Genomic DNA, 15,205 nt, shown 5'->3' on the forward strand with positions numbered 1-15,205 from the left:
TGGTAAATCAGCACAGGTTGTGGGCTTCCTACCACTAAAACTGGTTCTGGTGAAACCATAAAGGAAAACACGGTATTCAAGAAATTAAAAAGTAAAAGTGAAAAACCTAGTGGTGATAGAAGGCTGTTTCGACTGGTGTGTGATGTGTAGGTGGTAATGGTGAGAGGGTGTTGGTTACAGCTTATGAAAAGAGTGGAGATCACAGCTATGAGAGGAAAAGTTTGATTAAAGTAGTTCAAGTTCTGCTCTTTGCAATAATAAGCAGTACTGAACATGATGTGGAACAAAGAAATCTTTTATATATTGCTGATGGGAGTGTAAATTTTTACAAGCAGCCTGGAAAATGACAGGATTTTTTTTAAAAATAATGCTACTAGTAGGATACCCAATGATCCAGTAAATTCCATGCTTAGGTAAAGAGTCAAGTGAAAGTCTTACAATGTTCACTAGAACACACAGCAGCTTTTCCCAGCAGAGTTATTCATGATACCAAAAAAAAAAAAAAAAAAAAAAAAAAAAAGGAAATAACTCAACTTACTAGTATACCAGACCCAGTTTCTGTGCCTTTTCATATTTACTTGAGCCCCTTTGCCCACTAGACCTTGGTTGCTTGCTCAGTGGAGAGTCCTGACTACTGCTGCTCTCACTTTGCCTCCTACCATTACCAGTTCTCTAGCATCTTCTGGCTGGGATTGGGCATAGCTGATGTGTTCCACATAGTGAGAGCTGTAACATGTCAGAAGCCCATGTCTGATCTATCTAGACTACGGAGTGGCTCTAGCTCTTCTCCCAATTCTGGGCTCAGGTCAAGTGCTGTGCCATGGAGTGTAAGGAGGTGGCTTCCCTAGAAGTTGTCTACAGGAACGGGGTAACATAATCCAGAAATTTGGGACAGTTAACAGTTAATTTGGGTAGATTATAACAGGAGACAGGGGCCATATAAAAGGGGCCAGTAGATAAATCCTTTCTTTTACCTAGATGCCTGGATCTAAGTTTAGTGGTCCCATACCACCTGCCTGGAAGACTATACTACATGACAAGCAATAGGCTACATTTTCTTTTCTTTTCTTTCTTTCTTTCCTTTCCTTTCTCTTTCCTTCCCTTTCCTTTCCCTTCTCCCTTCCCTCCTCCCCTTCCCCTCTGTCTCCCCTCTTCCCTCTCTTTCTCTTTCTCCTTCTTCCTTTCCTTTCTTTCTCTCTCTCCCTCCCTCCTTTTATTCCTTCCTTCCTCTTTCTTCTCTCTCTCTCTCTCTTTCTTTCTTTCTTATTTTCTTTCTTTCTCTTCTCTCTCTCTCACTTTCCTTGGAGACGGGGTGTTGCTGTGTTACCCAGGCTGGTCTTGACTCCTGGCCTAAGGTGACCCTCTGCTTTAGCATCCCAAGTTGGTGGGAATACAGGCGTGAGCCACTGTGCCCAACTTGCATTTACTTATGAAATCACAGGCAGCTCAGAAACATTCTACCCTGTATTGACTTTCCTTCATTCTCTGTCTCACTTTTCATTTTCACTCACTCTAGTTTCCCTGAGATCACACTTTCCAATAATACCTTAGTACATTAGCTTTTCTTCAGGTTTCGTTTTTCTAGGGAACGTGGGCTGAGACAGTTATTAATGAAGATTGGATAAGTAAACTGTGGTATGGTCATACAGTGGAATATTACATAGAGGTGAAATGAATGAATTTCAGCTTTAGGCAATGATATAGACAAGTCTCAATAAACAAATATTTGAGTGAAAAGGTATTACAAGATACTTTTAATTAAAAGATACTTTCCATGCAGTACAATAGCTTTAAAAAAAAAAGTTTCAAAACAAATAATGTTAAACAAAATATTTAGGCACACATATATGTAATTAAGCAATTTTTAAGAAGCAAACGAAAGCACTTTGGGAGGCTTAGCAGGAAGGATCGCTTGAGGTGAGGGGTTTGAGACCAGTATGAGCAACACAGTGAGACGCCATCTCTACAAAAAATGTAAAAATTAGCCAGACGTGGTGGCGCACACCTATAGTCCCAGTTACTCCGGAGGCTGAGACAGGAGGATCACTTGAGCCCAGGAGTTGAGATTGCAGTGAGCTGGGATGATGCCATTGCACTCTAGTCAGGACAACAGAGCAAAACTTTGTCTCAAAAAAAAAAAAAGAGAGAGAAAGAAAAAGAAAAGCAAAGGAATATGAAACACAGAATGATTGACTGATTGATGTTCTAGTTCTTAGGCTGGGTAATGACTTTACTAGTTTCATTATATTATTAATTAAGGTAAAACAAAAGAGGATCACACATAAACAAATAATGACATTGTGTTACAAACCCGAGAATTGTGATCAAACAATTCTATGCATTCAAGCCCTGAATACTTCAACAAAAAAAGGAAGGAAAAGAAAAAAAAAAAAAGACGAATAAAATAAAAAGAAGGGAGTTGGTAGAGAAAATGGAAATGGAAAATAAAGATTATACTAAGAATCATTTCTCAGGATTTAATAAAGCCAGGCTAGTATTTACTCATTTAAACCTTTTTGGTATGTAGAAATTTCAAAGTCTGTCAGAAAAAAAACTCAGACATCAAAATGATTTAAAAGATAATAGATTTCTCATACTTACTGCTAGAAGTTTATCTCCAATCTGAAGTTTGCCATCCTTATGTGCTGCACCTCCTTCAATTATTTTAGTTACATAGATGCTATTATCCCCAGGGATATGCTGATTTCCAACACCTCCAGCAATGCTGAACCCAAGACCTGCTTGGAAAATACTAGTTTTAGAGTCTCATCAATAAATATGAACTTAAGCCCAGAAAGAAATGTTTGAAAACTAGAACATAATAATTCCATCATACTAATGTTTTTTAAAATAGAAAAGAGTACTTAGTTATCCACTTTTTAAATCCTAAGTATGTGTTCTGTAATCAGAGGATAATTATATAGACATATATAGCTGCTCCTAGTTACAGATTCTTTTTCTTCCCCCAGGTTCCTTCTTAAAATCTTTTTGTAAATGGACTTGTTAGTCCAAAGAGATGTTGTAAAATTATGTTTTACTTTTGTTTCCATCATAGTTGTACCTGTTACTAACACTTCCAAGTAAGTGATTAAAATAATTGAGATTAATTAAAATTATTCAAATATTTGAGATTATTTTAAAATATTAAAATAATTAAGAGGAAATAAGATTGTTCATGGTAGGCAGAACCAACTGGCTTTAAAAATGTGGATACTTTTTTCTTTTTTCAATATTCTATGAACAAACAATATTAAATAAGAAATTTATGTAATTCACAAATCCCATAGGTTCAATAGCAGATAAATTCCCAGCTCTCTACTCCTTTTTCACTTGTTGGAATTCTGCCTCTTTTTTTTTTTTTGAGACAGAGTCTCACTCTGTTGCCCAGGCTAGAGTGAGTGCCGTGGCGTCTGCCTAGCTCACAGCAACCTCAAACTCCTGAGCTCAAGCGATCCTCCTGTCTCAGCCTCCCGAGTAGCTGGGACTACAGGCATGCACCATCATGCCCGGCTAATTTTTTCTATATATATTTTTAGCTGTCCATATAATTTCTTTCTATTTTTAGTAGAGATGGGGTCTCGCTCTTGCTCAGGCTGGTCTCGAACTCCTGAGCTCAAACGATCCGCCCATCTCGGCCTCCCAGAGTGCTAGGATTACAGGCGTGAGCCACCGCGCCCGGCCGGAATTCTGCCTCTTACATGAAGCCACATATTAGAATTAATATTTCCATTCCATCTATGTTTTTAGAATTCAGAAATCACATCTTAACAGTTCTTGCTGCTGATGTAACTCTCATGATACACACTAATACTTTCTTCTTTTAACTTAGACTGTGCACCTGTACTTAAAAAGTACCTTGTAGATTAATTATTACAAGTTAATATCAACATTATACATGACTTCAAAGTATTCAAGGGCAAGACTATTTGATTTTTTTAATGCTAGAAGTCTTTTACATAATGAAAATACAAACAGGGAAACATCTTATAAAATAAGAGATTTTGTTCTCAACTTTTTAAAACTATTAAAGATGGATTACAGAAATGTTGAATATAAAAATCATATGGAACTTATTAAGTTATATATATGCTTACAGCAATAAAATGTGTAAAAGTATACACAGATTAACCTAAGAATTTTTCAAATGCTGCAATCTTGGTAGAGATGTAAACATTCTAAAATTCTACTTAGGACAAAAATCAGCAGAAAAAATAAAGAAATTCTAAAAATCCATGTAAGTTTTGTAGAAGATTATTAGTATTACTAATCTTAGAATGTATGCCATAAGTTAAGTTCATATGTATACTTAACTCAGAGATTTCTTAATGATTTGTCTTAGTTTTATTTAGCACATACCTTTAGGACCTTTAATGAGCTTTATTTCCATTATCTTTTCTGATACTGGTTTTCGTCTTTTTACATACAAACGTACGATAGACCCTGCTTCTTTCAATGCTTCAACTGCTTTGCTGTGTGTTACATCACGAACATCTACTTCGTTTACTCGCAATATACAGTCATTGACCCTGAGAAAAAAAATTAAATGTTAAAAATAAAAATTAAACATTAGAAAACTTAAATATCGACTTTACACTTTGCCTGTTTTTTGTTATTTTCATTTTTAAGATAAAAACAATTATTTACTTCAGAAAGTACAAATGAAGAAACTGCATATTAAATTCCAATGTATCAAATACCAAAATAAATACTCAAACATTTCCCAAGGGCCAGCAAAAGGAGCAGAAGAAATAGTACAAATAACAGATTACAGAAAAATATTAAATAATTAAAGCTACCATTTGTGCTTATTATGTGTAAGCATTAAGATATACTTTATAAAAATAGCAAATATTTATTTAGTGCTAACCACACGCAAGGTATTTCCTTAGTAAGGTATTTGCTTCCTTACAACAATCTGTAGATTGTAGATAGATATTTTTAACCCTATTTTACAGATGAAGAAACTGAGGCACCTAGAATTTAAATAACTTTCCCAAGGCCACCCAGATAATAAGTGACAGAGCTATGATTCAAAGAAAACTGAGGTTCAAACAGACTGAATAACTACTTTAAGGTCACAGAGACAAGTGTCAAAACTGAGATTAACTCACTGATTTATCCAACAATAAATTTTTGTGTGCCTTTTCCAACCTAGATACTAGACTTAAAAGAATGAAGTTATTTCTAGGCCGGGCGCGGTGGCTCACGCCTGTAATCCTAGCACTCTGGGAGGCCGAGGTGGGCGGATCGTTTGAGCTCAGGAGTTCGAGACCAGCCTGAGCAAGAGCGAGACCCCATCTCTACTAAAAATAGAAAGAAATTATATGGACAGCTAAAAATATATATAGAAAAAATTAGCCGGGCATGGTGGTGCATGCCTGTAGTCCCAGCTACTCGGGAGGCTGAGACAGGAGGATCACTTGAGCTCAGGAGTTTGAGGTTGCTGTGAGCTAGGCTGATGCCACGGCACTCACTCTAGCCTGGGCAACAGAGTGAGACTCTGTCTCAAAAAAAAAAAAAAAAAAAAAAAAGAATGAAGTTATTTCTTGAAATTTATATAAAGATCAGTTCATTTAATTAAAAGATTTCTTATGGAATTAGCTTATCATAATTTGACATGATATCATTATGTTTTTTAAAAGTTTGATTTGTTTCTAGTCCTAACCTTTCCCCTAGCTCTGGTCTCAGTTTCAACTGCATGGTATTCCATTAGAAAAACAGATAGTCATCTCAAATTGGGCAGGAAGGGGGACTAAACCATAATTAAAATATTAAAACTGGTCCTGACAAGCTTCTATATATAATTAACTTTCTTTAGAGAAGAGAAATCCTACATCCAAAGACAGTGATGCTCTTATAGTTAGTCCTACAGGTATGTTCTTCAGTGAAACAAAGGGAACATATTAATTTTCACATAACCAGCACACATAAAAGGCCAGTAACAGAATTAGGAAGTAAATGTCTACACTTACATGAATACTTAAATTATTGATTTTTATATCTAATTAACTTAATACACCACCTGTCATATCCAGTGAGAAGCTAAGTTTAGAAACTGAAGAGCTGCATAAGGTACCAATAATCTTAAAATAAGATGCTGTTTTTAACAGGCCATATAAAATCCTTCGTCCTAAAACTTCAGGCTGTCACTAAACATATACATGTGTATGAAACAACAAACAGGGAAATAGGAAAAGTACCATAATTTATGGGCCAAGGAAGCAACAAAGTTTGCAAAAGACATCTCCAAAATGAAACACTAAATTTAAATAAAACACCAATGTTATTTTCATCATTCAATTAAGAAAATATATTATTTTTTTAAAAGTTTGCATAGACTTTGTGGTATGGGATACAACTCAGGTATGTACGATGTTTGTATCTCAAATAAGTCTATACACATCTTTCCTGACCAGAAAAGAAATGGAAAGTATTTTGTGAATGTATTTGAAAATACAAAGGGAAACTCATGATTTCTATAAATATGTTCAAAAACACTTAAACCATTAAATTTTTTATTCAAAATGTTACATCTGTCTAGGATAAAACCGAATTCCTAAATGAAAAGAAGGAAACAATGCTTAGAGCAAAATTATCTCATTCATTCATTTGAATGCTGTTTGAGCACCTACCCTATATTAGTTATTATGACAGTGTTTCTTATTTGTATTTATCCATTGCCCAGTTTGTTTCAAGAAAAATATGCAAAGTGGATTCGGCATCACAATATAAAGTGCAAAACATACCGCAATCTTCCATCTTGGGCAGCTGCTCCCCCGGTGATAATTTTGGTAATGAAAATACTTGAGTCATCTCCAATGTGTGGGTTGTCTGTACCTCCTGCAATGCTGAAACCAAGTCCTGAATTTCCCTGAGGATGGAGGGAAAAAATTTGAGACTGAATAAGATTTGTCTTCATTGATAGCCTCCTGTAATTATAGGACCTAGAAATTGTATTAACATAGTGAACATGACATATAAAGGTATATGTATGTGTAAAATGAAGATTCTAAATTAAATGGACATACTTTTAACATAAGGAAAGTTCTTTCAGAGGAATTACTGCTGAGTATGTGAGGTTGAAGAAAAGGTATTGAGTACTTTTGAAGTCTAGTCTGCAGTTCTTTCTTTAAACATATATGCAGTTTGTCCTTGGATTAGTCCATCTGCAGAGGTGTCACTAAAAGTCTTTTTCTTTTAGACTGTACCTTAGCCATGTGTGGTAGAGCAAGTATCTCTTAAGAGACAGATCCTGAAGTGATCTTTCTGCTCCTATTATTTCTGAGTAGGTAAAACCAATATATTATTTCATCCTTTTAAAAAAAGAGGTAAGGGTGGTGCTTTTTCTTTTGTTAATTTGCCATCAGCTCATTTTAAAACAACCAAATTGTAGCTGCTAAGTAATAGCTGCCATCGATCCTTGACATGTTTAACTAATATACCTGAACAGCAAAAGGCTTGTTTAAAACATGAGTCAAGAGTCTCGCTCTGTTGCCCACGCTAGAGTGCAATGATGTCATCATAGCTCACTGCAACCTCAAACTCCTGGGCTCAAGTGATCCTCTTGCCTCAGCCTCTTGAGTAGCTGAGACTACAGGCACATGTCACCACACTGGGGTAATTTTTAAATTTTTTGTAGAGATGGGCTCTCTGTATGTTGTTCAGGCTAGTCTTGAACTGCTAGCCTCGAGTGATTCTATCTCAGCCTCCCAAAGTGCTGGGATTACAGGTGTGAGCCACCATGTCCAGCCAAGGCATTTTTTTAAATACTTCTGAAAGCCCAACCTAAGAACTTAACATTGGTGAACCTTCTTGATAGCAAAGTAAATTTTGCCAAAGCATCTCTATGTTTTGCTTGTTTTACAAACAGGAGAAACTGGATTTCTAAATAATATTTTCTTCACAGAAAGGGTTCTATTGCTACAACAAGTCTTTAAAAACAATTCATTTAGGCAATGGTATTAAAAAATGTTTATTTTTGCAAGTATATTCTCACTCTGGATTTAGGCAATGCAAGCAAGTGGATATATCTGGACCTATTATTTACCTGTTAGCATTAAATAGCTTGAACACCCACTCTACCATGATTTCTCTTAAAATTTTATTTTAATAAAAAATGTTTTTCAACCTAAACTTCTCAAGAGTTACTAGAATCTCCACAACAGACTGTGGGGTGGGGAGGCGGGGGGGGGGGGGGGGGGGAGGGGGGCGGTAACCAAGTTACTTAAGTTTTTTTTTTTTTTTTTTTTTTTTTGAGACAGAGTCTCACTCTGTTGCCCAGGCTAGAGTGAGTGCCGTGGCGTCTGCCTAGCTCACAGCAACCTCAAACTCCTGGGTTCAAGCAATCCTCCTGTCTCAGCCTCCCGAGTAGCTGGGACTACAGGCATGCACCACCATGCCCGGCTAATTTTTTCTATATATATTTTTAGCTGTCCATATAATTTCTTTCTATTTTTTAGTAGAGATGGGGTCTCGCTCTTGCTCAGGCTGGTCTCGAACTCCTGAGCTCAAACGATCCGCCCATCTCGGCCTCCCAGAGTGCTAGGATTACAGGCGTGAGCCACCGCGCCCGGCCAAGTACTTAAGTTTTTCAGCCACTGAAAATGCAATGTATAGTCTTGACTAAATAAAAGAAATTAAAAAGTCACCGGGAAAGGATGAAAATGAATAAAAATAAAAATTCAGGAGATGTCACAAAATACCATACTAAAATATGTATAATACGTTAATACTGTGCTTACTTGAATGTTAGCCAGGCATCCACCTAACTTGAGTAGGTGACCTGAATTTAGGTTGGAGGCAATAAAATCTATTATACATGTAATAGACCCTCTGAATTCTATTTATTTTTCTCAGAGTCTATTCTGGCTTCAAACATAAATAAATCTAATCTAGGATTTCAGTGTTAAATATATATTCATTCACTTAGAAAATTTACTTGTGTAGAACACTAAATTTCCATAAAATGCTAGCCAGACAAGGTGGCATTACTAAAATAGAGTATAAATTGAATGCAGGTTTTTTTTTTTTTTTTTTAAAGAGATGGGGTCTTGCTCTGTCACCCAGGCTGAAGTGCAGTGGTGTGATCATTGCTCACTGCAGCCTCAAACTCCTGGGCCTAAGCAATCTTTCTGCCCCTAGTAGCTAGGACTACAGGCATGCACCATTACGACTGGTTTATTCTTTAAAATTTTTCAAAAAATAGGGTCTGGCTATGTTGCCTAGGCTGGTATTGAACTCGTGGCCTCAAGCAATCCTCCCACTTCAGCCTCCTGAGTTGCTGGGATTACAGGCGTGAGCCACCTCACCCAGCTCCTGAATGTAGATATTTTAAGGGGAAAATATATCTCAAGAAAATTTACATATCTAGATGGCACCCTTAAGTTATTTTCTAATTGGGAGAATGCATGATAATAAGTTTTTAATATGGTCTTGCCCATTAGAACTATGGTTATTTTGCTAGGAAAGAAAATTGAGACAATGCCTAGTATAGTAAATACCTATTTAAAACGATTATTTTATTATTATAAGCATATAAATAGTAAAAACAAAATTAAAAAACAAGAAAAACTATCACAGTCTAGAAGAATCTAAGAGGACATGTTAACTAAATGAAATGTGGTATCCTGGATGGGACTTTAGAAGAGAAAAACATAAAAACTAATGGAATCTGAATGTAGACTTCAGTTAATAATATATCAATATCAGTTCATTAGTTGAAACAAATTTACTCTAGTAATGCAAGATGTTAATAGGAGAAGCTGAGTCCAAGGTAAATGGAAACTCTTTGGACTATTTTTTATAACTTTTCTATAAACCTAAAACTATTTTAAAATAAAAAGTTTATTTAAAAAATAATGTTACTAAAGAAAAGGAACGTGTTCTGAAAATATGGCTAATTTTACGATCTGTGAACTTAGAAAATGCTCCATGGTTCTGTTTTTGAAAGATCTTCTCCCTTAGAATTTGTATTTAGTAGTATATTTAAAAGTTCTCTAAAACAACAGATTAAGATAATTAACAGTTTTTACCCTTTCAAGTGTGATTTCTTCATATTCATAATCTGCATCAGTGCCATTAACCTAATGGGGGAAAAGAGAAGTAGCTCAGAAATCAGAGTGTAAAACTGAAAATAGCAAGACAAGTTTTGCATGATTTATTAATGAAAACCTGTTAAATGTGACAGTAATCAAATAAAATAGCTTCATTTTAATAATTTTGGGCAAGAATTTTAAGCAATAGAAGAGTACAAATATTATTAATGAGTTGACATTCATGGTATCATGACTCTTAAATATAAGAAGGGAACATTCAGCTTTTAATATTTTTGAACTCGGACTACATTCTCTGCCTTGAGCCACACATCTAATTAGTTGCCACCTCTTCCTGGTTTGAATACTTCAATTTTTATGAAAACCATCACCTCTTCATTCTCATTTCTATTACCTTGATTTAGGGCTTTGTAAAACCTCCTCTGGAATACTGCCAATGCTCAGTATTGGAAGTATTGGCAATGAATACTCAATTGCTTAGATTAGTATTCCCCAGTGCCCAAATCAGTCCCTGTGTTTTCAGAAACTCTTCTTTCCTAGAAATATCCAAACTCTACAGCTTGGTAATCAAAGGTCTATACGGGCTGACTCCAATCTACTGCTCACCTTCATTTCTTACCTCTTCATATGCCTTATATGCCACCTAATTTGAATGACTTGTTCTTTCCATTACATATCCTGCAATTTCCCACCTCTACATCTGGAACTCTTGTGCTTCCCCTGTCACAAATTTCACTTACAAATTTTATGTCCAAATGAGATTCACCATTCAAGATCTTACATCTTAGAGATAAGGCACATTCTTTTATTCCCTATTCTCTCTTGAAAGAAGAAACCCCCACAATGAGGGTGACTGGTGAAGGGTAAGGAGCCACTGGAATCAGATCAACCCAAATCGGAATCCTTGCTTTAAAATTTCTAGTGATAAGAGGCTGGGCACAATACTCAATCTAAGTCAAATGGAGTTTTTGATAAATGATATTTCTGAAGATGCCCTGGATCTTCCATCCCACATGCTCTTTTGCAGTATGACTAAATCGCCCTGCCATCAAGAGGTGGAGTCTATTCCCCCTTCCCTTACATCTAGGCAAGCCCTGTGACTACCTTTGATTTAAAAAATAAATAAATAAATAAATAAAAAAGTGACACAAATGATGCTGTGTGGATTCTGATGCTAGATCATATGATGCCTTGCAGTGGGTTTGCCCTTATCTTAAAATGCATTTTCATAGAACCCAGCAGCTATAATGTGAGGAGAACTCAAATAGCCTATACAGGGAGATCCAAATGAAGGAGAACCAATGCCCTTGGCTAAAAGCCCCAGCTTCACTCCTAGCCAGCAGTCAGCACCAGTTGTCAGTGAAACGAATAAGGCTATTTGGACCTTCCAGCCTTTTCCAGTGCCCCACCCAGCACCATGTAAAGCATAACTATCCAATTAACCCAGAAAATCATGGGAAATAATGAACTATTATTCTTTTAAGCCACTACGTTTCAGGATATTTTGTCATGCAATGATACATAACCACAACAGAAATAACATAACTACAACAGAAATAATGATATCTACACTTTGCTTTCTTTACCATACCATAAAGAACTAACACTTAATTCAGGTCTAAAATAGGGGCTAGGAGTTTTCTCCTTCAGGGCTTTTGAAACCCATCTCTACTACCCTTTTAGGTTCTTAATTCTTGTGGCTCTCATGGATTCAAACTCAATTATGACTTTATTTCCTCTTCTTTCTCACCTAAAGACATTTTCCTCTTATTTTAGGGATGATATGTTACAAAAGCATTTTTATATATGTACTTTTAACTTTTTAATTGTAGGAAAATGTAAATATTTTACCATCTTTACCATTTTAAAATGTATAATTCAGTAGCATTTACATATATATATTTTCTAGTAACACAAGTTGTAAAATACATTTCCATTCCTTTGGATTTTGCATATGACGGTTTTGCATCAGTCACTGCAGGTAGATTAAGCAAGGTTTGTTTTGTGTTTTCTTTTTTAAACATACATTCAACTAGATATGATTCAGAATAGATTAGCACTTCCTTTTTTATCATTACAGTTAGCTAAAAGGTTGCCTGGCAGTCCACAAAGCAGGATTTGCTTTAAGATCAACCCACAGAATTAGTTGGAAACTAACAGCACTGGGACCTACTGGACCAGGATGTAGTCGTGTTTAGCCAAGTGTCTAGAGCATTAAGAAAAAAGTCCTGGTTGGAGGCACAAGGCCTTGTAGCACTAGCTGCAGAACCTCAACGATGTGACTAAATAGCTCCATTCTCAAACATTTGCAGGGTGATAACCACTGAGGGGGCACATAGCTATAGCTGGGTGTTCCTGGGGTCTGGTAGGTGAGCACAGTGACTGGGTGGGGGGCAACAGGAGTTGGGGAGTGAGCAGTCAGCAGGGTACCTACTGACATGGCCATAATGGTCCTAGCAACTATGCCCATGGTGACTGGGAGGAGGGAGCAGGGTACACCACGGCATGCTGCACCACCGTGGTGTGGTGGATGACATGATGGGTGATGGGTGGTAGGTGGGGTTTCCGCATACAGTGGCTGTGTTTAGTATGTGCCTTGCTGTGTGTATGGGCTTTACTGGGGGGTAGGCACTTCACACAGAGTTCATGGCAGTAGGGTTGGGCCCCACTGGTGGGGGAACAGGACACTTTGTAAAGCACGTGGGGAGTGTAACCTTTTGGAGGGGTAGGATTCGCTCCAGGGTACATGTTAGGAGAACAGGCAGGAGCTGCTGCTGCATAGCCCATGGGAAAACAAGCTGGATAACCAATTCCTTTGGCATTTGCATAGGGAACCCCAGGAGATCCAGGGCCATAAACAGGATTCATGATTTCAAAAACACACTGTCAGCCTGGGCCTCAGCAACCAGCCCATGCCTGCCCATGGGAGGGTCGACGGGGGGAGATGAGGGGTCAGAGCTGAATATGCCTGAACTGCTGTGAGGCTGAGCCACAAAGCCCCACCTTTCCGCAGCCCTCACTTCCCACCAACCTACACATATTTTAAATCTAGCATTTTTATGACATGTATCTAGAGTATAGGAGAGTTACACATGTACATATCCTGCCAACTTGACTGGAAGTCCCTTTGTTATGAGTAAAAATAAAGTTCAATATTTGTGTCATCTTTAATCTTTCTTACTTAGACTTGCTAAAAATCTAAGTCTTTTTTTTCTTCTTTTTTATTTCAGCATATTATAGGGGTACAAATGTTTAGGTTACGTATATTGCCCTTGCCCCATCCGAGTCAGAGTTTCAAGCGTGTCCATCCCCCAGATGGTACGCACCGCACCCATTAGGTGTGTATATACCCATCCCCTTCTCCCCTGCCATCTGCCCAATGCCCGAGGAATGTTATTACTATATGTGCACTTAAGTGTTGATCAGTTAAAACCAATTTGATGGTGAGTACATGTGGTGCTTGTTTTTCCATCTTTGGGATACTTCACTTAGTAGAATGGGTTCCAGCTCTATCCAGGAAAATACAAGAGGTGCTTTATCACCACTGTTTTTTGTGGCTGAATAGAACTCCCTGGTATACATATATCACATTTTATTAATGCACTCATGTATTGATGGGCACTTGGGTTGTTTCCACATCTTTGCGATTGTGAACTGGGCTGCTAAAAACATTCTAGTGCAGATGTCTTTTTTACAGAATGTCTTTAGTTCTTTTGGGTAGATGCCCAGTAATGGGATTGCTGGATCAAATGGTAGTTCTACTTGTATGTCTTTGAGGTATCTCCATATTGCTTTCCACGGAGGTTGTACTAGATATAAAACCATCCTCACAAAGCCATCTAATCTTTGACAAAGCAGACAAAAAGCACACACTGGGGAAAAGAATCCTTATTCAATAAATGGTGCTGGGAAAACTGGATAGCCACATGTAGAAGACTGAAACAGGATCTGCACCTCTCACAAAAATCAACTCACGGTGGATAACAAGACTTAAACTTAAGGCGTGAAAGTATAAGAATTCTAGAAGAAAATGTTGGAAAAACTCTTACAGACATTGGCCTAGGCAAAGAATTTATGAAGAAGACCCCAAAGGCAATCACAGCAACAATTAAAATAAACAAATGAGACCTGATCAAATTAAAAAGCTTCTACATAGCAAAGGAAACTATCATGAGAGCAAACAGATACAATCTACAGAATGGGAGAAAATATTCGCATGTTACACATCCAATAAAGGGCTGATAACTAGAATCTACACAGAAATCAGGAAAATCAGCAAGAAAAAATCAAACCCTATCAAAAAGTGGGCAAAGGACATGCACAGAAACTTTTCAAAAGAAGATAGACTAATGGCTAACAAACACATGAAAAAATGCTCAACATCTCTAATCATCACGGAAATGCAAATCAAAACCACAATGAGATATCACTTATTTCTAGTGAGAATGGCCTTTATCAAAAAGTCCCAAAACAATTAATGTTGGCGTGGATGCGGAAAGATAGGAACACTCATACAGTACTGGTGGGACTGCAAACTAGTATCAGTCTTTATCAAAGTAGTTTTGATACTGTTGATAAATTTATTACATTTCATGCTATTACTTCTTGCTTTAATTTTTAACAATTTCTTATTCTTTCTTTAGATTTTTTATGAAAGCTTTCTAAGTTGAATGCTCAATTCCTTTATGCTCTTTTCTGTTTTTAAAAATCTCCATTAAAATTCATAAATTTTCCTTGGCATATGGATTAGGTCAAAACCCACAATTGTTATGCTGGACTTCATTTTTGTTCATTTGTTTATTTCTAAATAGTCTAAAATTTTGTTATGGAAAACATTTCCAAATGAGTGTGCTTATGAGGCCCATCTGGTGTTAACATATAAAATTTTGGTATTGTGGTCTTACGATTTCCGCCTTAAGTAATTTGAGATTTTCACCATTAAGTCTCCTCACAACGTAGGTACTTAGTAAGTGTTCCTGGTGCTTAATTTAATGTCAAGTCATAATGTAGGCTTCCAGGTAGCATAGAGTGAGGTTTTCAGGTAGCACAGAGTGATTTTAAAAAGGTGTAATGTGAAAAGGCCATATAGATCCCCTAGTAACTATTACAATCTTCAATAATTTGAAACTGACAATTTCAGATACAGAGACAAT

At 36.8% G+C, this 15,205-nt stretch overlaps 1 protein-coding gene across 22 annotated transcripts in view; it reads right to left on the reverse strand.

The window, feature by feature from the left end:
• Nucleotides 1-15,205, reverse strand: part of DLG1 (discs large MAGUK scaffold protein 1) — a 282,135-nt gene that overhangs the window by 103,655 nt on the left and 163,275 nt on the right. For 18 of the 22 annotated variants that reach the window (XM_069475188.1, XM_069475185.1, XM_069475186.1 and 15 more), the window contains 4 exons: nucleotides 10,032-10,082; nucleotides 6,747-6,871; nucleotides 4,357-4,526; nucleotides 2,602-2,738 (listed from right to left, as the gene is read on the reverse strand). In XM_069475188.1, coding sequence (XP_069331289.1) covers nucleotides 2,602-2,738; nucleotides 4,357-4,526; nucleotides 6,747-6,871; nucleotides 10,032-10,082 — 483 coding nt within the window. Of the gene's footprint in view, nucleotides 1-2,601; nucleotides 2,742-4,356; nucleotides 4,527-6,746; nucleotides 6,872-10,031; nucleotides 10,083-15,205 lie in introns of all 22 variants that reach the window. The other 4 variants (XM_069475179.1, XM_069475176.1, XM_069475174.1 and 1 more) reach the window with 1 other exon arrangement.

This window comes from Eulemur rufifrons, chromosome 7 (genome assembly GCF_041146395.1).
Source record: "Eulemur rufifrons isolate Redbay chromosome 7, OSU_ERuf_1, whole genome shotgun sequence".
NCBI classification, from domain to species: Eukaryota; Metazoa; Chordata; class Mammalia; order Primates; family Lemuridae; genus Eulemur; species Eulemur rufifrons.